The 26,894-nt window shown below is 42.6% G+C and overlaps 2 protein-coding genes across 12 annotated transcripts in view; one reads left to right on the forward strand and one right to left on the reverse strand.

Annotated features, from left to right (window-relative positions):
* RECQL5 (RecQ like helicase 5) overlaps nt 1–26,894 on the forward strand; it is a 41,870-nt gene that overhangs the window by 5,637 nt on the left and 9,339 nt on the right. For all 7 annotated transcript variants that reach the window (XR_001628098.2, XR_008916409.1, XR_008916410.1 and 4 more), the window contains exons 6-8: nt 306–417; nt 4,688–4,850; nt 9,114–9,193. Coding sequence is in view for 4 of the 7 variants with exons in the window: in XM_007482649.3 (XP_007482711.2) it covers nt 306–417; nt 4,688–4,850; nt 9,114–9,193 (355 nt within the window). In the remaining 3 variants the exon portion in view is untranslated. The remainder of the gene's footprint in view (nt 1–305; nt 418–4,687; nt 4,851–9,113; nt 9,194–26,894) is intronic.
* SMIM5 (small integral membrane protein 5) lies at nt 12,978–26,332 on the reverse strand. Of its 5 annotated transcripts, none has more exons than XR_008916411.1 (4): nt 14,803–18,571; nt 14,190–14,383; nt 13,662–13,748; nt 12,978–13,329 (listed from the first exon to the last, which is right to left on the reverse strand). XR_008916411.1 is itself a non-coding variant. In XM_056817137.1 (4 exons), the coding sequence occupies exons 2-3, from the start codon at nt 20,079–20,081 to the stop codon at nt 18,568–18,570; spliced, it is 237 nt and encodes a 78-aa protein (XP_056673115.1). In that variant the 5' UTR covers nt 20,082–20,104; nt 26,159–26,332; the 3' UTR covers nt 14,297–14,383; nt 14,888–18,567. The 5 variants fall into 5 exon arrangements, 4 of the variants coding, with proteins under 4 accessions (XP_056673115.1, XP_007482710.1, XP_007482709.1 ...); XM_056817137.1 differs by lacking the exons at nt 12,978–13,329; nt 13,662–13,748 and adding exons at nt 19,955–20,104; nt 26,159–26,332 and having other exon boundaries at nt 14,297–14,383; nt 14,888–18,677; XM_007482648.3 differs by lacking the exons at nt 12,978–13,329; nt 13,662–13,748 and adding exons at nt 19,955–20,104; nt 26,105–26,332 and having other exon boundaries at nt 14,297–14,383; nt 14,888–18,677.

Consider the following 26,894-nt stretch of genomic DNA (forward strand, 5'->3'; position numbering starts at 1 on the left):
TTAAATAAATAAAATAAAGAAGCCTACCTGGTCCGCCAAGACAGGTGTTATCTTTTTTTGCCTTAAGAAAGAGTCAGAATACTGGGCTTAAAGCTTCATAAGGAAGGAACTGGCCTAAAGTGAAGTTTAAAATGAGATTTGTGGGTCTGACTTTCAGAAACTTCTCTGAGTTCCCATTCACATTGGCTAGTTAATATTTCAAAATCCCTGGGACACTGGTAGGGGAAGGGAATCTTAAAAGAGGGACCACAAGAACTTTATGCCCCTTCTTTCAGATCTGTCACTGTCCTTTGGTTCCTCCACAGGACTCAAGGCTGAAGATAGGATGTTGGTGCAAAATGAGTGGATGGAAGAGAAGGTCCCTGTCATTGTTGCAACCATCAGTTTTGGAATGGGGGTGGACAAGGCAAATGTCAGGTGTGTACTTATCCTAGCTTAAATGGTTAGGGGAGTCCTAAGGGGTGGTCCAAGGGCTAGCTGTGTAGTATCCTACCCAAAGGAGCTTATATTCTCCCTTCAATGTCAGAGAGACAGCTTCCTAGGGCAGTGATGGTAAACTTTCTAGAGACTGAGTGCCCAAACTACACTTTCATGTGGCATGTGAGCCATCCCCTTACCCCAAACAGGAGAGGGAGAAAGTGCTCCCATTGGACTATTAGGTAGAGGGGTGAGTGAAGTGCAAAATGTCCTCAGGGTACACATGGAGAGGGGCTGGGGGGCAACCTCCTCTGGCTCTTGTGCCATAAGTTCACCAACATGGCCCTGGGGAGTTCAGAGCATGCTGCTATTTTCCCCTGGGCTACTTGAAATACTATTATTTTGGTTGAATAAAGAAGGCAGGTCTCTCCCCTTACCAGGGACGAGGTAGAACACTCAACTCAACTAAACATAGAATACTGTGTACCCTTTTAATAACTTTCCTCCACATTCCACCTACCCTTTGCTGATATTTTTTAAATAAATGGCTAGAAATGTAAGCAGTGCATAGATATTGGGGCATTAAGTAATTGAATAAGTACCTTAAAGTTTGTTCAGTTGTTTTTAAGTTGTGTCTGACTCTATCACCCCACTTGAGGCTTTTTTGGCACAGATACTGGAGTGGCTTGCCATTCCCTTCTCCAGCGCATTTTTCAGAGGAGGAAAGTGAGACAGACAGGATTAAGTGATTTGCCCAGGGTAACATAGGTAGTAAAAGTGTCTGAGGCTAGATTAGACCTTAGGAGAATGTATCTTCCTGACTCCAGGCCTGGCACTTTATCCACTGTGCTACCTAGCTGCTACTATACAGGTAGTTGGGAGTAAAGATTTTATTCTCTTTTCTTTATTATTTACTTATGACTCAAATATAACCAAACTTAGCTTTCTTAACCCTACATTTGAAAATAATTCTTAGTAATATTTGACTCCCAGCCATGGACCTTACTATTGGGAGACATTTTGGTCTGATGGCTAAAGGGGATTAATATCTTGACTTATTTTCCCCATATGTATACCAGAGTTCTTTTTTTTTTTAAACCCTTACTTTTCATCTTGGAATCAATACTATGTATTGTCTCCAAGGCAGAAGAGTGGTAAGGGCTAGGCAATGGGGGTCAAGTGACTTCCCTAGGGTCACACAGCTAGGAAGTAGCTGAGGCCAAATTTGAACCCAGGGCCTCCCATCTATGGGCCTGGCTCAATCCACTGAATCACCCAGCTGCCCCCTTTAACCAGAGTTCTTTTTTTTTTTTAATTTCAAACATTGTTCCTTGGTTACAAAAATCATTTTCTTTTCCTCCCTCTCCTTCCCCACCCCTCCCATAGCCGACACGCATGTTTTTGATTAGAACCTCTTTCCATGTTGTTGGTATTTGCAATAGGATGTTCATTTGGAGTCTATTTCCCCATTCATATCCCTTTTGACTCAAGTCATTTAGCAGTTGTTTTTTTCTTTAGTGTTTTTACTCCCACAGTTTTTCCTCTGGATGTGGATAGTGTTTTTTCTCCTGTACTCCTCTGGGTTGCTCAGGATCGATGCATTACCACCAATGGAGGAGTCCATTACCTTCGATTGTACCACAGTGTACCAGTCTCTGTGTACATTGTTCTCCTGGTTCTGCTCCTCTCACTCTGCATCACTTCCTGGAGGTTGTTCCAGTCTCCATGGAATTCCTCCACTTTATTATTCCTTTGAGCACAATAGTATTCCATCACCAACAAATACCACAATTTGTTCAGCCATTCCCCAATTGAAGGGCATCCCCTCATTTTCCAATTTTTTGCCACCACAAAGAGTGCAGCTATGAATATTCTTGTACAAGTCTTTTTCCTTATTATCTCTTTGGGGTACAAACCCAGCAGTGCTATGGCTGGATCAAAGGGCAGATAGTCTTTTATCACCCTTTGGGCATAGTTCCAAATTGCCCTCCAGAATGGTTGGCTTTCACAACTCCACCAGCAATGAATTAATGTCCCCACTTTGCCACATCCCCTCCAGCATTCATTACTTTCCTTTGCTGTCATGTTAGCCAATCTGCTAGGTGTGAGGTGGTACCTCAGAGTTGTTTTGATTTGCATTTCTCTGATTATAAGAGATTTAGAACACTTCTTCATGTGCTTATTAATAGTTTTGATTTTTTTAACTGAAAATTGCCTATTCATGTCCCTTGCCCATTTATCAATTGGAGAATGGCTTGATTTTTTGTACAGCTGGTTTAGTTCTTTATAAATTTGGGTAATTAGACCTTTGTCAGAGGTTTTTGTTATGAAGATTGTTTCCCAGTTTATTTCCCTTCTGATTTTGGTTACATTGGTTTTGCTTATACAGAAACTTTTTAATTTGATGTAGTCAAAATTATTTATTTTACATTTTGTGACTCTTTCTAAGTCTTGCTTGGTTTTGAAATCTTTCCCTTCCCAAAGATCAGACAAGTATACTATTCTGTGTTCACCTAATTTGCTTATAGTTACCTTCTTTATATTCAGGTCATTCACCCATTCTGAGTTTATCTTGGTGTAGGGTGTGAGGTGTTGGTCCAAGCCTAATCTCTCTCTCTCTTTTTTTTTTTAAACCCTTACCTTCTTTCTTGGAGTCAATAAGTATTGGCTCCAAGGCAGAAGAGTGGTAAGGGCTAGGTGATGGGGGTTAAGTGACTTGCTCAGGGTCACACAGCTGGGAAGTGTCTGAGGTCAGATTTAAACCTAGGACCTCCCATCTCTAGACCTGTCTCTCAATTCACTGAGCTACCCAGCTGCCCCCTCAAGCCTAATCTCTCCGACACTGTCTTCCAATTTTCCCAGCAATTTTTATCAAATAGTGGATTTTTGTCCCAAAAGCTAGGGTCTTTAGATTTGTCATAGACTGTTTTGCTGAGGTCCCTTACCCCAAGTCTATTCCACTGATCCTCCTTTCTGTCTCTTAGTCAGTACCAAATCATTTTGATGACCACTGCTTTAGAGTATAGTTTGAGATCTGGGATTGCAAGGCCGCCTTCCTTTGCATTTTTTTTCATTATTTCCCTGGATATCCTTGATCTTTTGTTCTTCCAAATGAACTTTGTTGTGGTTTTTTCTAATTCAGTAAAAAAGTTTTTTGGAAGTTCGATGGGTATGGCACTAAATAGATATATAAGTTTGGGTAGGATGGTCATTTTTATTATGTTAGCTCGTCCCACCCATGAGCAGTTAATGTTTTTCCAATTGCTCAGATTTAGTTTTAGTTGTGTGGAAAGTATTTATACCAGAGTTCTTAAAAGTTCCCTGATGAATAGTTCTTGTTGTAGACTTTCCAAGTAAGATTGCTATGTGGCACTGAAACCTACTGATAGGACATAGGGGCTTATTTTCGCCTTGCCCCAAGACCCTGGTCCTTCTTATTATGTACACCTTCCTATCCTGTCTGCCTCTTTGTTCTAAACATTGAGGAGGGAGATTTACTGTATTGTTAATATCAAGCATTTATTATCCATTTGCTAATCCAGGCACTGTGCTAAACCCTGGGAATACAAAGAAAGAAGCATAGTCCCTGCCCTCAAGGAGCTCCTATTCTAATGGGGGAGACAACATGCAAATAACTATTTACATTCAAGATTGATTGTTTTATTTATTTATTTGTTTGTTTTTTGTAAGAGCTGTTAAGGGCTAGGCAATGGGGGTCAAGGGACTTGCCCACTGGGTCACATAGCTAGGACCTGTGAGATCACATTTGAACCCAAGATCTCCTATCTCTGGGCCTGGCTCTCAATCCACTGAGCCACCCACCTGCCCTCTGCATTCAAGATTTATATAGTGTAAATAGATGGTAGTCACAGAGGGAAGAAATTGGCAGTGGGAAGAACCATTGGGAAAGGGCTCCTGCATAAGGTAAGATTTGAATGGAATCTTCTGAGTCCTGAGAGAAGCCTAGAAGGCTGGGGGTCATAGCTTAGTGTGAAGAGGCAGAAAGAAGAAAGGAATTGTCTAGTTCAGGGAATAGGTGATAGGCCAGTGTAGCTGTATCATAAAGTTTGTAGAGAAAAACAAAGTATAATAGATGGAAAGCTAGAAAGTGTCTTGGTTGTGAATTTTGTATTTTATGCTAGGGATTATGGGGAACCATGTGGTTGGACCTGTGCTTTAGGAAAGTCAGGGAAGCAGCTAACCAATCATGAGATTGTATCACCCTTCTTCTCAGCCCTTCACTCCATTATTTTTGTTCTGGGTCCTGCAGATTTGTTGCTCACTGGAATATTGCCAAGTCAATGGCTGGGTACTACCAAGAGTCTGGACGAGCTGGGAGAGATGGACTACCTTCATGGTGCCGCCTCTATTACTCCAGGAAAGATCGAGATCAAGTCAGCTTTCTGATAAAGAAGGAGATCTCAAAGCTGCAGGTGAGCCTTGGGTAGCAATTGCTCCAATTTTCTCCTCTTTTCTCAGTCTCAGCATTTCTGTCTGTCTGACTCTCTTTCTTTTGTTTTACCACAAGAGTTAGTCATAATTTTTATCAAAATTTATAATTTGAGGGGGCAGCTAGGGTGGCTCTGTGAATTGAGAGCCAGGCCTAGAGACAAGAGGTTCTAAGTTCAAATGTGGCCTCAGATACTTCCTATTTGTGTGACCCTGGGCAAGTCAGTTAACCCCCATTGCCTAGCCCTTACTACTCTTCTGCCTTGGAACCAATACACAGTATTGATTCTAGGACAGAAGATAAAGATTAAAAAAAAAAAATTATAGTCAGGGTGGGAGGGACAGCTAAGTGGCTCAGTGGAGAGAAAGCCAGGCCTGGAGATAGGAGGTCCTGGGTTCAAATTTTGTTTCATACACTCCTTATCTTTGTGACCCTGGGCAAGTCACTTAACTCCCATTGCCTAGCTCTTACTACTCTCTTACCTTAGAATCAGTACGTGGTATTGATTCCAAAATGGAAGGTAGGGGTTTTTAGAAAAAAGAAACTACATCTAATTTTAGTGGTATTGCTTGGTTGGTTATATAGTAATTCTGGCTCAGATTTCCTACAAGGCAAAAACTTGTGATTTTATACTGTTTGACTTTTTGCTTTTTTCTGCTGGTTGGTAGTTTTAAAGAATTTGTTACAATTCAAGAATAGTCAAGGAGTTCCTTTAGTCTTTGATAAAGATTATGTTTCAAAAGCTTTAAAAATTAATTCCTTAGCTCCTTCTATTACAAATTCAAAGAATATTTCAACCTTTGAAATGCTTCTGCTTAAAAAAGAGATTAAGGGGCAGCCAGGTGGCACAGGGGATAGAGTGCCAGGCCTCTGGTATCCAGAAGTCCTGGGTTCAAATTTGAACTCAGACATTTCTTAGCTTTATGACTCTAGACAAATCACTTAACCTTGTTTGACTAGCCCTTACTTTTCTGTCTTAGAGTTATTAGGACAGGAAGTAAAGAGTATTAAAAAAAAAGACTAGAAATTCATAGCACAGATTCAATAGGTCCATCTTTTCATCTTGTGTCCTTCCTTCAGTCCTCTTAAGAGGCAGATAGTCAAGTGTACCTCAGAGTCCTTCTAGATGATGGAGCATTCATTGACTTTCCCAACTCTCCATTAGCTAATTCTCCAGTTTAATATCCAAGTGAGCCACCTTTTCCAAGCGGCAGTATGAGAAGAACTCTTCCAGCAATATGAGCTTTTCTTTTTCTGATCCTTTAGTTTCAGGTTAAAGGAGTGTTCTTATATCTGGGCCTCAAGTTAGTATGGAAGGCCAACAAATATTGATTAAACATTTGTTATGTACCAGGCTTTGTGCTAAGCCCTGAGAATATAAATGCAAGCAAAAATAAAGACTTCCCTACCCTCAAGGAGCTTATGGTTAGACATAACATATGAAAGGAAAGCCAAGAAGCTGAGGGGGAGGGGAAGGAGTGATCAGATTTGGTGGGAAAAGCTCAGGAGAACCATATATGAAGCCCAAAGAGGAACAAAGGCATGAAAATGACTGTCCTAGGCATTTTCCTTAAAATGAAGATTCCAGGTTATACACAAAAGGGACAGAGGAAAGAACTGCAGAGAGAGCATGATCTTTCATGGTGAGATCACAGAATTGAAGGGGATCTCAGAAACCACCTCGTCCAGCCTTTATCTATCCATCTCTTCATTCCTCCCAACAACTGGAGCTTTACCACTACCTCCTGAATCATCCATAATTCTTAGATCAAGACTAAATTTTTCTTTCTGTAACTTCCACCCAATTCTGCTTTCTCTGGAGTCAAAAAGATGTCTAATCCCTTTTCTTTATGGCAATCTTTTAGCTAGTATATATTTATATATAGATAGATTATATTTAGATAATATATATTTAAAGACAGCTACCCTCTTTCTACCATCCCTTGAATTTTATCTTCTGGTCTAATCATTCCCATTTCCGTTTTATGGCATGATCTCTAGGCCCTTTACCATCCTACTGTCCTTTAGGACATTCTATTTTCCAAAATATGGAATGAAAAATTGAACATACTATTCAAGATAGGGCCAGGTATGGTTGTCCTCTCTTAATATACCTCTCATTTGTTTACTCTGTTTCTATTAAATTTCACCTTATTCAATGAGACTTCTTATCCCTTCCATTGATATCTTTTTTTTTGGATCCTGCCTACACCCAGCATATTTTTATTTCTTCTAGTTTTCTTTCATTTTATAAGTATATAATCTCTGCCTTCATTCACGTTATTGATGAACATATAGACTAATGGTGCCTAGGATAATCTCTTGAGACACTTCATTAGAAGAAACCTCCCTCCAGGATTTGACATTAACTTATTAATGACTGCTCTTTGGTCTGGTGATTTAACAAATTCATAACTGTGCTGTCATCTGGCCAATGTCTCTAACTTGTTCACAGGTTAGCATAAGAAATATATTTTCGGGGGCACCTAAGTGGTTCGGTGAATTGAGAGCCAGGGCCTAGAGTCAGGAAGACTTGGGTTCAACTCTGGCCTTGGTAAGTTTTAAATTAATATCAGTAACTCCAAGTATTATATTTTATAAAAGTTTATTAATAATCACTTGAAGTAGAAGAAATAAAAGAACAAAATTAGAAAACCTAAGTAAAAGACACGTTGGTAAAATTCTCCTGCCTGACTCTCACCCAACCTCCACAACTGCCTTCCCAGGAGCAGCAAGAGGCAGGAGCTATACAAAACTTATATTTTCTCTATGTTAGAATGTTAGCATCAATATGCAAATGGGATGCTGGAAAAGAGAGTCCCAAGGAGCAAATTATAATTACACACCTCAGATATTTCCTAGTTGTATGACTCTGGACAAGTCACTTAACCCCACTTGCCCTAGCCTTCACCACTCTTCTGCCTTGGTACTGATACATTGTCAGATATCTTTCCAAAATCCACATTTACAGCATTTCCCTGCTTCTAACAGTCTGATAACCTTTTTTTTTTTAACTCTTACCTTCTGTCTTAGAATCAATACTGTGTATTGGTTCCAAGGCAGAAGAGGGGTAAGTGCTAGGCAATGGGGGTCAAGTGACTTGTCCAGGGTCCCACAGCTAGGAAGTGTCTGAGGTCAGATTTGAACCTAGGACCTCCCATCTCTAAGCCTGGTTCTCAATGCACTGAACTACCCAGCTACCCCCTCTGATAAAGAAGGAAAGATCCTTGAAGTTAGTATAGCATGATTGCTTTTTTTAATTTTTAAATTTAATTTTTCCCTCAATTACATTTAAAAATAGTTCCCAACATTTTCCAAAGAATGAGTCTCAAATTCTCTCTTTCCCTCCCTCTATACCTACCTTCCTTGAGACAGTAAGCAGTCTCATATAGATTTTACATGTGCAATCATGTAAAACATTTTTTCACATTAATCTGTTTATGGAAGGAAACTCAAGTAGAAAAAAAATTAAGAAAGTAAAAAAATGGGCTTTGATCTAAATGCAGGCTCAGTTCTCTTTTTCTGGAAGTAGATGGCATTTTTCTTCTTGAGTCCTTTAGGATAGTTTTGGATCATTGTATTGCTGAAAATAGCTTTTATTTGCAGTTGTTCGTTGTGAACCTGTCATTATAATGATTTCTTGGTTCTGTTTATTGTACTCCTCTTTAATTCATATGAGTTTCTCCTCCTTGTCATTTCTTACAGCATGATAATATTTCATTATAATCATAAACTATAATTTATTTAGCCATTTCCCAGTTGATGGGTCTCCCTCACTTTCCAAATCTTTGGCATGATTGTTTTTGATGAAGCTAAGATTGTTAATGATTGTGGCTTCCCTTTCTAAAAATCCACAGCCTATCCCTCTCATAGGTTATTCTAGAGTTTTGCTAGGAGTCTGTCTATAGTTTGTGGAGTCCATTCTCTTCCCTTTTGAGGAGAGTATAGTACAAAAGTTATGGGAAGATTGTGATCACCTGATGTCAATGAATGTCAGTGATATCAATTTGTTTCATGAAAGCATTAATAAAGTAGGCTAAAACAAACTTGATAATTAAAGGTCAGCTTTGTGAAGAATTTTGAACAATTTTACATCAGGGTGCCTTTCTACTATGGGGAAAGCTTCAGGTCTCCCTTGTCTCATGCTCCTGAATAGGGCAGAACTCTGTGGGAGTAGAGGAAAGATGACAGAACTCGTAATGGACTAGAAAGGATTTTTGTTCTAATAGCCTTTGATTACTTCTAGGAAAAGAGAGGGAACAAGGACTCTGATAAAGCCAGCATGGCAGCCTTCGAGGCCGTGGTGGACTTCTGTGAGAAACTGGGGTAAGTATCGATTCTTGTTTCAAACTGAATGAAGTATTGGCTTGAGTATTTTCCTCCCCTAGAGTAAATACTGTTAAAGCGAAGAGATCAGAAAAAGCAATTCTTCCATCCGGGTGGGCTTTCTGAAGGAAAGTAATAGTTTGACTTTCCCTCACTTTCCCCTCTGGGCAGCTTTTACACTTGTCAGTGGAAGAGAGAATACAATAGGATGGCTTGAGCCCTACAAAACTCAACCTCATGGGAATTGACCTAGCTTGCATTAGGAAAGCCATCTCTTTCTTAGTTCCTTGGCCCAATTCTTTCTGGCTCAGTCCTGGGCAGTGTAATCCTCTCTGAGCCATTGCCATTGTGTTTAGTATTTTTCGCTGAGCCACTTTCTCTGTCTTTATTTAAGGACTTTGGCTACTTTGACTAAGACAGGTAATCCTCATCACCTGACCCAGTTTATCTCTTGAGGTGCTGCTGATTCAGTTTAGGGAAATTGTCTATCATAATAGAGAAGCAGATTAATTTTTTCAATTCAGATTAATTCATAGTCATTCTTTATTGAACACCTTTTTAAAAAAATCCATTATGCTAAGTGCTGGGGGAAGGGAAGTAGAGATGGAAAAAACACATTCTCTTCTACCCTCACAGACCATACAATTTAGTCTGGAAGAAGAGATTGGGAGAGAGATCTCTTCTACCTGGTTGGGTTCTTGGAAGGGGCTTCCTGGAGAATATTTTATTTGAAGTTGTTCGGGAAGGACAGATAGGATTTAAATGGATGGGAATTGGGGGAAAGGCACTTTCTCAAATCAAACAGTGTGGAAGCTAGAAAGTATGGGTTGTATTCTGGAAATATGGAGTAATGTTAGTAAAGGGAATAGTGGAAGATAAGGAATGTTGGAGCCAAATTGTGGAAGGCCTTGAATACACCAGGCAAAAGTAACTAAAAGCTGCTTCTTAGAAGGGTTAATTGAATAGCAGTGTTAGGAAAAGGAGGCACAGAGGGAGGCCAGAGCAAGCAATGACTGCCTGGGTCTAGGAGAGAAATGGGAGTTGACCAAGTGTGGGGCAAAGGGAACAGAAAGGAGGAGAAATACAGTCCGCTCCCCCTTCTGTGGGAAATATGTGAGACTTACCAGGGATGGCTGAAACCATGGGTAACTAAATCAGCAGATTACCAAATCAACAGATATGGGCTGGGGCACAGCTGTAGGTGTAACTGATGTGACTCAGCCACTTATCATTGGGGAAAGAAAGGGAGGAGTTTGAGGGCTGAAGTTTAGGTTGTGTCTAGAGAGAGCCTTGAGATTACTGCTGAGAGAAGGCATGGGCAGGGGTGGCATATCGTAGGACTGCTTCTCTTGTTTGGTACCCTGTTGTGGAAATTAGAGCTATTTCACTGTGGATTGTATGTTTTGGACAATTTTGCTGGCAGCAGTATGTAGGAAAATTGGGGAAAGAAAACCCTGGAAGCAAGGAGGCCAATTAGGGGGCTGCTGCAGTGGTCTTGGAGAGATCATGAGAGCTTGTGGCAGTGGGGATAGAAGGGGAGGATATTTGTAAGTGGTCATTCCAAGGCTCCCAGAGACTCTAACCTTCCCTTCTCCATCCTTGCTCTTGTCCTTGCTCTCTAATCATCTGTAATGAGAAGGTAGCTCCTGGATTTAAGTAATTTCCTTCTCCATAATTTGGCCTGGTCAGATTAGGAGCCACACCCAACACCCAGACTAGTGGGCTGGAGTCAGTGTTGTCCTGTGTCCTTAGAGCCAGAGATGCTAGACTGCTTCCAAACTGGGTCTTTTAAGGTTCTCTGGGAAAGGCTTTCATTTCTTGAGGGATGAAAGAGCCAAATGTTCTTGTTAATTGTCAAACCCTCTTTGGGCTTTGGTCACAGCTTCCTGGAAATAACTCTTGGATGCTTCTTGGGGTGGGGGCGGGGCCAAGTTCTCCATAGGGGTTCCCTGTGATGTCAGTTCCTTGCCACAAATACAGAGGCCCTACAGAAGGGGCAGTCTATAGAGCTTGCAGCTGTGCTTTTGTGGAGTCTGAGACTGCCTTTGGCATATTCCTCTCATTCTTGCCTCAGTGGTCATGTCTGTCTGTGGACCCAGGGAGTTAATTGCCTCCTCCTCCTCCTTCTACACACATCCTCTTTCCCAATTTCATTTTTTAAATTTCCTTTCTGTCTTGTCCCTGGGAGGGGACACTGAGTTTGTCCCAGCACTCCCAGGGAGGGAACTCTTTAAGTCCCCCTGTGTCCTGAGTAACTTTCTCGAGTTCATGGAAAACTTCCTTAGTTAAACAGTGTAGAGTGTAAAGAAGAAAATATTCTATGAACACTTGTATTTCCTAAAACAACCCACACCATTTTTAAGCTGAAGTTGCTTTGGCTGCTTCCTTTAAAGAATCCTTTCAAAAGGAACCTTTAGCAAAGTTGCAGGATACAAAATAAACTCACATAAATCAACAGCATTTCTATGTATTACCAACAAAGTCCAGCAGCAAGAGGTAGAAAAATCCTTTTAAAATAACTAGGTAATGTAAACCAAGACAAATATAGGAAGTATCTGAATATAGGTATAAAAACACGTTTCACCCAAATCAAGTCATATCTAAACAATTGGAAAAATGTTAATTGCTCATGGGTAAGCAGAGTTAATATAATAAAAATGACAATTCTACCTAAATTAATTTTCTTATTCAGTATTTACATTCAATAATACACAGTATTTACTTATACCATTGCAATCAAACGGGGGAGGGGGAGGAAAGGAAGGGAACCTTTGGGGGGGAGAAAGGTATGGTGAGAAAATGAATGGTGCAAGAAGCAGTTAGTTAGGGGGCAACTAGGTGGCTCAGTGGATTGAGAGCCAGGCCTAGAGACAGGAGGTCCTGCATTCAAATTTGACCCCAGATACTTCCTAGCTGTGTGACCCTGAGCAAGTCATTTAACCCCCATTGCCTAGCTCTTACCATTCTTCTGTCTTAGATCCAGTACACGTTATTGATTCTAAGATGGAAGGTTAGGGTTAAAAAAAAGCAACAGCAGCAGCAGCAATTAGCTAGAGCTGGGTATTAACCAGGCATAATTTTTTTGATCTCTCTTGATCAAGAAACAAGTAACTTTTCTTTTTATATGGATATGTTCTTATTGTTTTTATATTACTTTAGATATTGAAATGCATATAGAGTCTAAGTTTATGTTTTTTCTCATATTCAGGAGAAAGTTTCTGATTAGAATTATTGTAATGTGGTGATAGATGAGTATTTGCTTTTAAAATAGTTTTAAGTTTTGAAGAAAAAAAGAAATAATTGAATTCTGGACATCTAGAATCAGGAATCAGTTTATATATTTCATTTTAAAAGGGAGGGGGAGGAAAGTAGGTGCTTCAGTGGATAGAGAGCCATGCCTAGAGATAGGGGATTTTGGGTTCAAATCTAGCCTCAGGTCCTTCTTAACTATGTTACCCTCGACAAATCACTTAACCCCAGTTGCCTAGCCTTTACTACTCTTCTGCTTTGGAACTAATGTTCAATAGTGATTCTAGGACAGAATGTAAGAGGTTTTTTTTTTTGTTTTTTTTTCCTAAAAAGCAATGAGGATCTTTCTGTTATGGTAACCTTCATGGTAGATTAGAATTGCTTAGGGGAAATGGAAATCTGTAAGTGGCAGCTCAAGCCTTAGGGACATGTGGTAAGAGGAGATACTCAGGTTGGAGACTGGGATAGAGACAACTAATGGTTTTCTTCTATCATTTTCTGATTCTAGACTGTAAGCATAGGATGGAAACATTGATTATTCATGATGGGGTTTTTATTTGATATTATTGTAATGAACACTATTTAGTTTCCATTTGAGAAATTGAAGCACTTGGGGGGAAGGAGGAAATGACTGGACTTTCAGCCCTTAATTGAGTTTTGGGCTACTGGAAGTGAGGACCTTATCGTCTTAACCGTGTATCTGAGCGACTCTTGAAGGGTCTTAACCCTGTATCTGAGTGACGCTCGTGGGAATCTATAGGAGGAACATCACAAGTCTGGCTGGCAACACTAGAGGAGTTTTCCAAGTGTTATTTTTCCAGTGGTGGTTCTTCTCTTTCTTCATCCTCATGTTCTTCTATATCTCTGGTGAAGTCTTTGAATTTAACCTGGAGTAGGAGGGTAAAAGGCTATATGATGCAGCTCATGCGACACTGCAAATTTGTCTCAGAATGGTCTCCATTCTCTCCATCTTGTCTCACCCTCCAAAATGATCGCAACTTCTGTTACTCTAGAACAATGATGGTGAACCTATGGCACATGTGCCAGAAGGGCACATAGAGTCCTCTGTGGGCATGCCTGCAGTTCCCCTCCAGAGTTTGTGACTAGAAAGCCAGAAGGATTTAGGGCAGAGTTGCTCCCCTCCCCCTTTCTATGAGCTTGAGGACATTTTTCACTTCCCCACCCCTCTGCCCAGCAGCCCAATGGAAGTGCTTCCTACCTTCCCTGTTGGGTGGGGAGCTCACAGACTGCTGCATGGGTAGGTGGTCCAAACTTAAGCTTATACTTTCTGAGGTGGAGGTGGATCCTGTGGTAGGATTGGAGAGGAGCTAGGTTTGAGGGAAAGATAACTCATAGCATGGCACTCTGGAGAGGAACAGAGCTGGAGGGGGAGCGAAGCACTGGAGCCACTCCCCTCCCCCTCTCCACACGTGCCTTTCATCACCCGCCCCTCTGCCCAGTAGCCCAATGGAAGTGCTTCCTCCCTCCTCTGTCTGGGGTAAGGTGGAGGAAGGGAAGGGCCAGGGGACAAGGTGGGAGGTTGAGGGGCATGGCACTCAGTCTGGAGAAGCTTGGGTGGGGTGCTGTCTCTAAAAGATTTGCCATCACAGCTCTAGAATCTCCCAGGACTTGCAGTGGAGGTCAGTGCCCAGAGGATTTGGTTTTGGGCACAGGTGATAGCTTCATGGCAGGGATGGGTGACCAATTTCCTTTCACATTTCTTCTCATCCAAGTTAAATTACTTAACTGTTAGAATGAGGCCGGGAATTCGTACACTGGCAGCAGTTGAAAAAAAGAGCAAAGAGGATGAGACTAATTATTGTGGTATAAAACAATAACATCACCACCAGGGGCCCATAGGTCCAGGGATCATTTAATAGCTTTTTTCTGGAGATATTTTGCAGTTCCATTATAAAGTCTTCTATTATAGATTCCATTTACCTGAAAGAGAAAGTATAGGTGGGTAAAGGATACTGTGGGGCAGAAAACATGGCTTCTTTACCTCTCCTACTGTGCTTCCTTAATTATTTAGGTGTGCTGTTGATTTATTTGGATCACTGAACATGAAAAACAAACTCTTTCTCTGCCTTTCTTCTAGCTCCATCTCCTTGTGTTCAGTAGACATGAAGTCAACAGAAATGAAAACAGATGCCCAAACCTTACCCCTTCCTTGAGTTCTTCCCACCTAAGTGCCAATGCCCTTCATCCCATATAATTTCCATCCCAATTGCCAGGTCATGGAGAGAACCTTTAGGGAAAGTGCCTGGGAAGACTGGGACAGGATCCTCAGAGGCATCTTCCTAAGACTGAGGACTAAAAGGAGATTCCCAAGAGGTGTCTAGAGGGTCAAGTACCCTTACCATGGAGCTCTTTGGGAGGGGTAGCCACCGCAATGTGACTTGGAAAACTAGCTGATTTTGTGAGTGAAAATGGAGTAATTGTCACCTGATTCTGTTGTCACTGTGTACTCTGTCCCCTCCACTAGAATTAACCTTACAATATGGCAAATTGGAGTGGTTAGTTTATACCCCAAGCCACTGCATAAATAAGGTAGCTGGAGCTGTTCTGAGACCTGAAGAGGCAGAGGACAAAAGCACTGGTCAGTGCTAGAAAGGAGAACCAGATACTTATATAACTACTTCTTCCGCATTGTGATCAAGGCAACAAGGAAAGATGGGACTTGGCTGCCTGGCAACAACTTCCAACCTTCCACATTCACCACTCAGGTTACATGCTACCCTTTTATGACATCTTGATCATTCCCTTTCCATGGTTGTCTTTAATGTTCTTGTTTGTTTGTTTTTTTAACCGGCTAGGCAATAGGGATTGCCCAGGGATTTTTTAACCGGCTAGGCAATAGGGATTGCCCAGGGTCATACTGCTAGGAAGTGTTTGAGATCAAATTTGAATCCAGGACCTCCAGTCTCCAAGTCTGTTTCTCTATCAATTGAGCCACCTAGCTGGCCCCTTGATGTTCATTTTCAACAAATCAATCCTGTATTAAAATATTAGAGGTGAAGGGAGGACCCTGTATAGTAGGATTTTCCCCAGCTCACCTGCCCCTAGGGATAGCCCAGATCCTTACCTGATGATGGCTGTCTAGGTGATACAGTTGACTTGCTCTAGAGGACAGGAAAAGCCTAGGACCAGTTCTGCCCAACCCTTTGAAAATGGCCTTTTAAGTGCTAGGGTGAATGATTAACACTAACTCTGGCCAGTTCCTCCTGGTACTAGTTTCTGGGGGAGGAGAGGATTCTTATCACAACAGAAACCTTTTGCCTCATTTTTCTGGATGAGACTTGACCATTTCCCAAGTTGCTTCTTGCTTTCTGCTTGGGCATAGATGAACCTCTCCAATGATATATGATAGAGAAAATAGAACTAGATGGGTTGACTCCTAGTGCTTGGTATAGATACCTACTCAGGTTAGAATGTAGCCCTCAAGAACATGCTATGTTGATCTCTTCACTAAACATTATCAGTCTCTTGACCAGGATTAGCCTTAATATGTTTGCAGCCTCTTGCTGTTTGCTCTTTGTAGAGAGTAAGTCCTTCAGGTTACTGCCCTGCCCTGTGTCTATCTTTCCTAAAAAAAATCATCCATTTACCTGCTTTCCCAGAATTCAAAGGGAAGCTGCTAGTTTCAGTGACTTGACAGGCTGCTATTATGCAGGCTCAATTGAAACGCACTTTCAAGGCTTTGTGAAATGTCTTAGCCAACCTGGGCAGTGACATCCCGGAAAAACTGAATGAGCAGTCTTCCTTTGCCTTGAGGGTAGAGTGGGAGACATGTGCCTGTTCTCAGGATTCTGTGGGTAGGACCTGCTTCTAGTATTTGGGAAAAGGTGGTCAACAGCCCTACAAGTTAGGCTAGTTTTAGCAGTAGAACTTAATTTGACTACCCTGGCAGGAAAGACTGTCCTGGTGCTGAGGAAGGACTCTTCTATGGCAGTATTTAGGGCAGCAGCAACATTAGAGAAAATCCAAGATGAGATCAGTTCGAAGCTCCTCTCCTGCCCTTGCCACCTTTCTCCTCCAGGTGTTTGTAGAAAATATCTGCCTATCTGGGCGGTTCTTTTTCTGAGAAGGAAGGAGACTTTGGCTGTCAGCCCCACCTTACCCTTTTGAGTCCCACCCATTCACATGGAGATTATTTTGAGAAAGAATTGGGAATGTGTGTGTGTGTTTGGGGTGGGAACTGCTAGACTTTGATGGAGATAATGAAACCAGATCCGAAGCCTGTGTTTCAAGTTGGAGCCCCATATTTGGGAATGAAGTGTGGGGTTTGGGATTAGGAGACTTGCCCTGTCTGTGTATTCAGGTGTGGTGACTTAAACAGACTCAGAAGGTGACTGTGGCCCCCTAACCCTGAAGTATATGGTTGTTTGTAGTATTTATTACTAAACCTCATTGGATTCTTGCACTGCTTTTAAAATATGTATTGGACTGGAGTGAAAGGGAGGGCGGGGAAATATTTGTGTAAAATGGAAATAGTTCCTCCCATTGTCTTTAGCCCCAACCTGTCCAACCAGTGTGTGAAAATCAGGAAGGGAAATGAAACCAGTGAACAATCCCTGCCCTTCCTGGCCTGGTGCTCTGACCAGGTTCCTGGACTAAACAGAGGCGAGCTGTGTGTGTGTGTGTGTGTGTGTGTGTGTTGAAATCTTTGTTTTCAGGTAGCCAGCATAGCAACTAGGAGGCACAGAAAAGGAACAGAACTAGAAATGTTCTCCATTTTTCCATTTGATGGCTCTGGGTAGTTATGAGAAATCACTTTTGGTATCCTGGCCATTTGTGGAAACCTTTTCTTCCTTCTACCTCCACACCTGGGTTTATATCTCTCTCCACTTGAAAGGGGGATGGGGTCAGGAGGATGAAGCAGTGTGCCAACTTAGGCCAGTTCTGAAAATGGCTCCTAGGAGCTTGGGACCAGAGGACTAAGAAGAGAGCAAAACTTTCCTTCATCTCTAAAGTTTGGGGAAGATGTGTTTGTTGCCCCCTTCCTGCATTGTGGTTGAGGGAAAATAGGAGATGAGCAGGAGTTAAATAGAAACCTTGGCTCCAGTTGAGTGTCTTGACACCACAGTTTGGCTCTGATGGACCTTAGCAGTCTGAACCACCCTTTGTCTGGACTCCATCTATAGTGGATTGTTGCTCTAACAGATATTTTGTTACATTGGCACATTTTACTTTGACACAGCAGACAGCCAAACCAATCCCAACAGAGCACATTCTCTTGAAGACATTTGAACAAAATCACTCCATAGAATGGATCGTGACTCTCATTTTGTATGTTTGTATTTACCATTTGCTAACAAAAAGGAAGGCAGTATACTTTAATAATTTGGTGAAAATATCTTCCATTGTATTTGACCTGAGTTTTGCTGCCTTTTTTACTGTTTAGCAGATATCTCCAGATTGATTCATTCCAATCCTCTGGATGTTTCTCCATCAGCTCTTCTCATTACAAGTCATTTCTATCCAGATGATTATCATGGGTATTTGTAGAGGAGAGGGATAGAGAAAGCAGACACCAAATACTCTTAACACCCATTGGCCTTTTTCTTTCTAAGAGACCAGCCCCAAACTCTAGTGTATCTAGAGTATCTTATATTTGGAAAGAAACAAGCACGTTATAGCATAAAACTTCAATGCATTTTTTCATTCACATGGATTTCAGGACATTAATTATTATACAGTCCATCTGTTGTCTTCTTTGGCATGGATCATGTTAGTCCTCTTGTGGCAGCTGTCCTCAAGGGCCTGGGCACAGGCCTACTTCCCTTTTTTTTATGGTAAGGCACAGACCAGAAAAGGAATAGAAACAGTTTGTCTGTGGTGACTGGCACAATTGGCTTATCTTTGGCATCTCTTGTTTGCCAAAAGGTTCTTCTGTGCCTCCTGGCTCCCCAGTTCCCAAGTGTCTAAGCACTTTCTCAAAGCTGGAGATAGGGCTTGTTACCTGTGTGGCTGCAGTTGGGCCTGTTCCAGGCTCTCCCAGCAGAATTGATCCCTCCATCTGTGCCTCATCTTGAGTGTTGTGAACTGCAGGGCCATGACTAGAAGCTTATGGCAGGGTTTGACAGCCACCTGCTCTGGCGTCCCCTCTGTCCTCACCTTGTCTCTCATGACAGAGTCATGGGCTGGACCTGAATTTTCCTGCTTCTCTGGTCAGGGCAGCAGCATTGAGTACAGCAGCAGCTGCAGGCTATTATCAATAGCAACAACACAGTAGCTAGGGTAGAGGGGAAGAGGAGAGGGGTGGGGGGAAAGAAAAAATCTGTTAACTGACTTTCTGAAATGAGAAACCAGAGGGGATTAGCCAAGTGTAGAGTCACCTGGAAGGAAAGAGTCAACACTAGAAAGTTTGACTCTTTCTGGTTCAAGGTCCTTGGAGTCAGGCCAGGCCAGAATCCTCTGGATTCTGAGGAGCATTTCTGTGATATGTTCATTCAGTTCCATTCACAGCTAGAGCTGTAAGGCATAGCTTATGTTCAGTAGGGCAGATAGTCCTCTATTTATTATGAGTTCCCTGCTCCTAGAGGAACTCTCAGGGTGGGTGCTGCCTCTCCTTGAAGGTCTGGATAAGATGGCATATGGGTGCCAGAGGCAGTTAGGTGGTACAGTGGATAGGTTGCTGGGCTAGAGTTCAAATCTGTCTTTAAACTCTCTTAATGGCTCTGTGACTTTGGGTAAATCACTTAATTCTGTTTGCCTCCATTTCTTCAACTATAAACTAGAGATAATAATAGTACATATGTCTAAGAGTTGTGAGAATCAAATAAAATAATATTTGGCAGACATTTAGCCTGGCACACAGCAGGCTCTATATAAATCAGCGGTTCTCAACCTCCCAATTTATAGCAATGAGAATACATAATGCATATCAGGTATTTACATTCCGAATCATAACTGTAGCAAAATTACCGTTTTGAAGTAGCCACCAAAATAATTTTTTGGTTTGAGGTCACTGCAACATGAGGAATTGTATTGTGGGATCACGGCATTAGAAAGGTTGAGAACCACTGCTATAAATGCTTATTTCCTCTCCTTCCTCCTGATTTCTCAGGCATAGGTTAAAGACTCTAATAAAGTTAGTTCCAGCTCTATCCTCTATTAAACCATCCCTACTACCCCCTTTCTTCCTCTCATTTACCTCTGACCAATTTCCTTAGAGCTGCCTTCCCACTCCTGCCTCTTGTCCTAAACTACCTCCTCCGCTGCTGTCAGAGTGACCATACTCAGAGAAGATAGGGAAAGGCCTGCTCTATTGGCTTTTCCAGGCCTGGTTTCTATCCCCTTCATTCTCCTACTACTTAATTACCAAATTTAAGGTTCTCTTTAGCCAATTCCACTCTAGAAGATGTGTGACTTTCACTCTCACATCACCCTTGGTAGAGAATAGAGCCACCCTGTGGCTATCAGTGCTACCCATTTGCTGGCTATCAGCTTCCTGATCCTAGAAGAAGCTCTGGGTCCTGAAAAAACCTGAAGTTCCGTTCCCCAACTTACCAATGAAGAAGACAATGACAGAGAAGGCTACAATCTCAATAGGCTCGGCCTGAGGCAGCTGCTGTAACTTAAGAAGGAACTTCTGGCCCATTGAGTGCATCTCTTGCAGGAAGTTCTGGGTCGCCATACTGTACCACACTTTCCTCTAGCCTGTACTGAGGAAGACAGAGAGGCCAGAGTTAGCTCAGTGCCTTCTCACCAGTCTGGAGCACCAGAGATCCAGCCTTCTACCCACCCTCCACATCAGACTGCCCCATATCTCACTCACAGAACAAGTTTGTCAGGTCTCAGCCATCCTTTCCCTCCTGGGTCACATGGGGAGTTGATGGGGCACTTAACTGCTTGGCTCAGCCCCTCCCTAGCATGGAGATAGATCTAGGTCCTTTCTTTCCCTACATTTGTCCCATGAGTGATGAAATTCAATGATCTGCATATGGGTCTTTAGTCACAAGATGGGGAATATGGAAATATGTATTGGTTGAAAACACTGATACAACCTATCATACCTGGGGGCTAGAGGGAGAGAATCTGAATCATAAAATGTCAGAAACAGTTGTCAAAAATTGTTTCTACATGTAATTGAAAAAAATTAAATTTTTTTAAAAAGGATCTGTGGTGGGGATAGCTGGGTAGCTCAGTGGATTGAGAGCCAGGCCTAGAGGTGGGAGGTCCTAGGTTCAAATCTGACCTCAGACACTTCCCAGCTGTGTGACCTTGGACAAGTCACTTAACCCCCATTGCCTATGTATTGATTCCTAGGTCAAAGGTAAGGGTTAAAAAAAAAAAAGATCTTCAGGAAGAATTCCCTTATCTACTTCCAAAGCTTTTATTCTTTTTTTTTATACTTTTCCATGATTCCATGATTCATGTTTTCTCCCTCTCCTCTCTCCTCCCCTCTCCCAAGAGCTGACAAGCAATTCCACTGAGTTATACATGTGTTATCACTTGATACCTATTTCCAAATTACTCATTTTTGTAATAAGAGTGATCCTTTAAAACCAAAACCCCAAATCCTATACCCATATAAACAAGTGATAAATCATAGGTTTTCCTTCTGCATCTCTACTCCCACAGTTCTTTCTCATAAGTCCCTCAGGATTGTCCTGGATGATTGCATTGCCATTATTAGCAAAACCAATCACATTTGATCTGCCATAATGTTTGTTTTTGTGTACAATGTTCTCCTGGTTCTGCTCCTTTCACTCTTCATCAATTCCTGGAGGTTGTTCCAGTTCACATGGAATTCCTCCAGCTTATTATTCCTTTGGGCACAATAGTATTCCATCACCAAGAGATACCACAATTTGTTCAGCCATTCCCCAATTGAGGGAGACCCCCTCATTTTCCAATTTTTTTTGCCACCACAAAGAGCATGACTATGAATATTTTTGTAGAAACATTTTTTCATTATTATCTCTTTGGGGTACCAACCTAGTAGTGGTATTACTGGATCAAAGGGTATGTGCATTCTTTTAAAGCCCAAAGGTTTACTTCTAGGTGAAGAACTCCACTCTTCTCTAATGGGAGCCCAGAGTGATGGGATCATTTGTTGAGACTAAGCATCAGACTGTGGTGCTGAAGCAACCTGATGGTTGCTGGTCTAAGGTCTAAGTGGACATTGCTGTTACATTCTTTTATCTCTGGACACCAATCTTAAGATCTGCCTTGGAGCTTCAGACTGGCAGGGCCACACTTTAGCATCCTGATATTAGCTGCTCTGGGTGGCTCTTCTCATTAGTATAGAAGGAGTAAAATTCTTTCTACAGAAGCAAACATTATTGGATATAAACAAGGGAATTCCACACATAGATCATTGAATTCTATCACTCAGGGATGGAGTGGGGAGTAGGGAGAAACAGTGGAACAGTGAGGAGAAAGGGGCCCGATCTCCCAAAAACATGTTTTCTTAGGCACTCTGTCAGTGTTGACCTGCCATTTGATTAAACCTTTGGGAAAAACTTAAGGCATACCCAGGACTCTTTGAGTGCCTGTGCCAAAATGTCTCTATCCAGCTCCCCAGAAGCTCTTAACTTCTGTTCTCATTGCTGAGAACCTTTCTGTTATCTTTCCTTATATCCTATGCTCTCACAAGGAGAAAGAAGATAGATGACATCTTGTCCCTCTAGCTGCCACAAAGAGGTCTTCTATCTTAGGATGGAGGTTTGAATTCTAGCCCTTGAAACCTTAATTACAAGGGCTGATTTGACCAGCACCTGTCCTCTCTTGTCTGACACAGAGTAGGACACTTAGATAAAAGCTACTTAGCCTTTCCCAGTCTTTACCAGCTAAGGCTCTGTTTCTATTCATAGTGGTCTCTAGGAGTCAGAGGCATAGTCAGAAAATTGAAGTATGGTCTGTGGAAAGCTATTTTCCTTTGAGAAAGAAGGAGAACTGTGTGTTTGGGCAGAGTTTTGGAGATCAGTGTTACCCTAATGGAAACCTGGGAACAAAGCTCCATCTCAATCCAGTACCAAAGGATATGCTCTAATCCAAAAAGAAAAAGCAGGCCAAGAGCAATTGGCAACAGGAATCAATACCTAGCTATTTCTTTTCTTTTCTTTTTTTAAATCCTTAACTTCTGTCTTGGAATCAATACTGTGTATTAGTTTCAAGGCAGAAGAGTGGTAAGGGCTAGGCAATGGGGGTTAAGTGACTTGCCCAGGTTCACACAGCTGGGAAGTATCTGAAGCCAGATTTGAACCTAAGACCTCCCATCTCTAGGTCTGGTTCTCAATCCACTGAGCCACCCAGCTGCCCCCACCTAGCTACTTCTTTGGCTGTTTTCTTGTTGCTGTTTGGCATGGAGTTGGAGTATCTCTTAGTAGGATTGTGGGTCCTTGGCTACCAATTAGCTAGAGCTTGTAGACTGTGCTAGGTATATTCTGAGTAGGAAACATCCCCATCACTGTTCTCTAAGGTATATCCCCTCTAGCCTTGCTCATGTTTTCATCTCTCTCTTGGTTGCCATTTTCTTTTAATATATCCAAAAATACCTTTAAAAATCTGTATTAATTATGCCAAGAGACCTGCCCAGCCAGCTGCACTTTGGACAATAAGAGGAGATCTGCATGGACAGCAGCCTACTTTGGAGGGCTTCCTATGTGGTGTGCATAGCTCATCAATTTGAGGGGCACCTAGATCACTTACCACAATCTACTTTACTTTCCTCATGAAACCTTCTCTCCTGACCTCCCTCCTTGACATCCAGTTGGTCCCCTTTTTTTCTCTGACAGCATAAGGTAGGAAGCTCCAAGCGTCCATTGACTAGTGCTGATATCTGCTCAGACAACTGACTGGCTCATGGTTAAGTAGAGTAAGTTGCCATGGGAATGCTGAAAACCAGTGAGAAATTTTAGCAGCCATTATTTCCAAGAGAGCTTAAAGAGTCTAACCAGCGATTCTCATTTCGTTCTTGTTTTGAAAGGAAGATAGCCTCCAATAGATATCAAAGAACTAAGCTGAACAACCTTTGTGAGTGTGTGTGTTTGTGTTTCCATCCATCCTTGTGCCCTGTCTTTTTCTAGCAGGCTATTTAAAGAGCACTTATTAAAACTCTTAGCTTCTGGTTGTCCAGTGCAGTGAGTAGCCATCAGGTGACTGTCATCTGTGGAATGCATTCAGTGCTCCTGAGTGAGCCCCTAAGTATTCCCAGCTGCTATAGCACAACTGTCAGAATTAGTTGTTACAGGCCTCTCTGTCTCTGTTTATTTCCTCTGACCCACTTATATCCTGCTGCTTTGGGAGAAAGTAGACCCCAGGGATGCTGCATTTCTCTTAATTTCTTTTGTCTCAGCATCTTCAGACTGTGCTGGTCACAAATACATCTCCTACTTTGGAACTTCATTTTGGAAAATGAAGGAGTAAAAGGGCCAAATGTGAGATAAATCAGTTTCTCCAAAGCTGGCAGTCCAGACTCCTGAGTGCCACTCTGAAAAAGTAGTGAGAGCAGCCTGCCCTCCCCTGGCCTTTCCTGTCCCTTAGGTGTTCCCATTCTACTCAGGTTCCAACAGTCATTCCTATTCCATTGCTTAGTCCTTTCATACAGGAGAAAAGAACCAGTGTTATCCCAGCTGAAATGGAATCCAAGGGAGAGAGATTGCTGAGCTAGGAAGGCAGAGGGACAGCCCCTTTGAGCAGTATCTCTCCTTGCTACATCTCAGCTCTAGCCCACAGCTCCCCTTTTTCTCAGTTTCCTACTCTGCAAACCTGAGAACTCATGGCCAAACCCTCCTTGATGATTATTTTTCAGTAAAGTATAGATTTCTAGCATATACTAGAATAGTCGATCCCCATTAGATCACTTGGGAATAGGAAGCTGGCACAGAAATTCTTAACTATTCCTTCACATTTGGTCAGGATTGGGAAGAGATAAAGTTTCCTTTCAATGCTACTCCTAGAAAATCAGAAGCACCTCCCTTCCCACAGCACTAGAAGCTAAGGAGGCAGCTAGGTGGCTCAGTGGATAGAGAACCAGGTCTAGAGACAGGAGGTTTCTCACCTCAGCTACTTCCAACCCTGAGCAAGTCACTTAATGCCATTTGCCTAGTCCTTTCCTCTTCTCTGTCTTGGAACCAGTACACAGTATTGATGCTAAGAAAAAAGATAAAGGTTAAAAAAAAAAGCAAAGGAGTAAGATGTCTGTTTCAATAGCTATTCTGGAGACAGTGCTGGACCATGTGTCCCAATGGTTCCTCTGGAACAGGTCTGGACAGCTGGGAACTGGTCCTATACAGGCAAGTCAGAACTCCTCAAGGAAGATGTTCAATTAACTTTTTCCCTGTGGCAGTGGTATCTTTGTGGAGAGGAGCTCAGGGTGGAGAAAGATATAATTTTTTTGTCATCAGCACCCCCTGTCCCTTCCTGTCAGGCTTCCTGAAACCCTGACTGGGCGTCTATTTCCCTCAGTTGGCCACTTGGTTCCCCATTGCTGCAGGATTTTTCTTCTCAACTGCTGCTGGAAGAAACCTTGGCTAAATCCCACTCCCTCAGCAGTGCCAAGAATACTTGGCCTTTTCCTTGGCCTCCACTTTTCCCTAGTTATTATTCTAGCCTATTGGAAAACAACTTCATTGCTTTGGAGAAAAATGGAACCAAAAGAGAGATACTTACGGTTATGTTTAAAAGGGTGTGTTTGGGGTGGTATGGGGGTGGGGGGTTCCTTCATTTTTTGGAGCTCAGGGAATCCTTTCCTCATTAGAGCTCATAGCCAAGAGATTTGCTCCCAGGCTAGGATTCCTCTGTGTCTGTGTTGCCTGAGAGTGTTACTTCAAGGCCTGAACAAACTACCACTATGCAGGCACTTGAATCTACCATGTCCAGACTGTTCCCCAGGGCCCTTCCTTCTCTCCCCCAGTGCCAATCATCCTTGCTTGAAAGTGAAGCCCTTAAGTTCCACTGCCAATAGAGATAACCAGGGCTTGCAGTTATCTTCCCAAACTGATGGGGGAGAATGGTGCCCAGGGTGGGGCACCCAAGATAAGAAAGTCACCCTGGCGGTAAACCAGGAAAGGTTGGTTTCTCTCACAAACCTGTACCCTTAAGGCATTTGGGGATGGGGGTGGGGGAGGCTGTATAGTATTCTTATTGCTTGAATGAGAGGAAGAGTAGCAGGTACCAAAAGAAAGTTGGCTTCCTGGTGAGCTTGCTTGGTGAGTTGCCAGCCATTGAGCCCAAGGTAGGAGTCTCCCTGATTGGGGGAGTGAAAGGATAGGCTCTGTTGCAATCAGATCGGTTGTTCCATTGCAGATTTTCTACTTGGAACTGCTAACCACTACTGAGCTCTCCTAAAAGAGAAGCTTAAACTAACTTGTAAACCAAGCACACATTCTTTTAGGGGCTGTCTGCCTGCCCCAGTGCATCCCAACCAAGGTCTGCAGAGGTTGAGGTCATGAGGAACCATCCCCATCTGAAAGCAGTGCTCCACACTTTTTACCTTTTCCCAGGCCAGCACTCAAAATGTTAACCAAAAAGGGGAGAGTTGAAGTTGAAGCCATCAGTGGGAATATAAGATTATGATCTGGAGTGTCCCTGTAGCACTGATCCTCAGCAAACTTGGGCAGTCCCGTCTGCTCTCCCTTTCTAAAGGGCACCTTGTCACACTCCCAGCCACCTTTCTCATGAGGACAGAGAAGCGTTCCCGCCCAGCCTTACCCCAGGAGAGTCCCCAGCTCTTGCCAGGCTCCCTTCCGACGTCTTTCTCTTTACCTCATCCTGCCCTTCTTTGGCTCCTCTCTTCCAGCTCCACTTCCCTCAAATCCACTCTGAAGAGCCCTTCTCTGCCACTGACAACCAGCTGCTGTCTCTGCCTCAGCTTTTTTGTTGTTGGTTGTCCAGGAGATGTGAAGTTTCAGATTACAGGGGAAGGGGGAGGGAAGGAGGCAGAGCCAGCTGGTGGTGGCTACTCCCCCAGCGCAGGCATCTCACACTTGCTGGGAACTTGTTTTATAGCTTGGGAAAAATAATTTGGATTTTTCATTTCATTTACTTGGATCTACAGCACATCTAGGGAAGAGGTGGGGCACAGGAAAGAAAAGGGGAAAAAAAACTCCCTCTCCTCTCCTTCCCTATTTCCCATGCCCATTTTGTGGTGAGCTTTTCTGGGGACTGGCTGGGCCTGCCCATTTCGGGATGTTGACTTAAACTACTTTGCTCTGATTAGATCAAGGCAGTTCCTAGAATTCTCTAGTGAAAGACAACCCAAGGGATTTCACCCAAGACTGGGGGGTGGGGAAAGCAGTGAGCCTAAGACAGCAGGCACAACCTAGGGGATACAGTTTACCTCCTTTCTCCAAACTTACTCCCCTCCCTTTCAAGTTATTCTTTTGGGTAAAAGGGTTGGGAGTAGGCAGATAGCTTGGACCACCCAGGCTGAATCTGTTTTCTTGTCTCTCCAAAGCAATTTAGGCCTCACAGATCCCTGGGAAAGACCTTTTTTTTTTTT

Source organism: Monodelphis domestica, chromosome 2 (genome assembly GCF_027887165.1).
Source record: "Monodelphis domestica isolate mMonDom1 chromosome 2, mMonDom1.pri, whole genome shotgun sequence".
Classification (NCBI taxonomy): Eukaryota; Metazoa; Chordata; class Mammalia; order Didelphimorphia; family Didelphidae; genus Monodelphis; species Monodelphis domestica.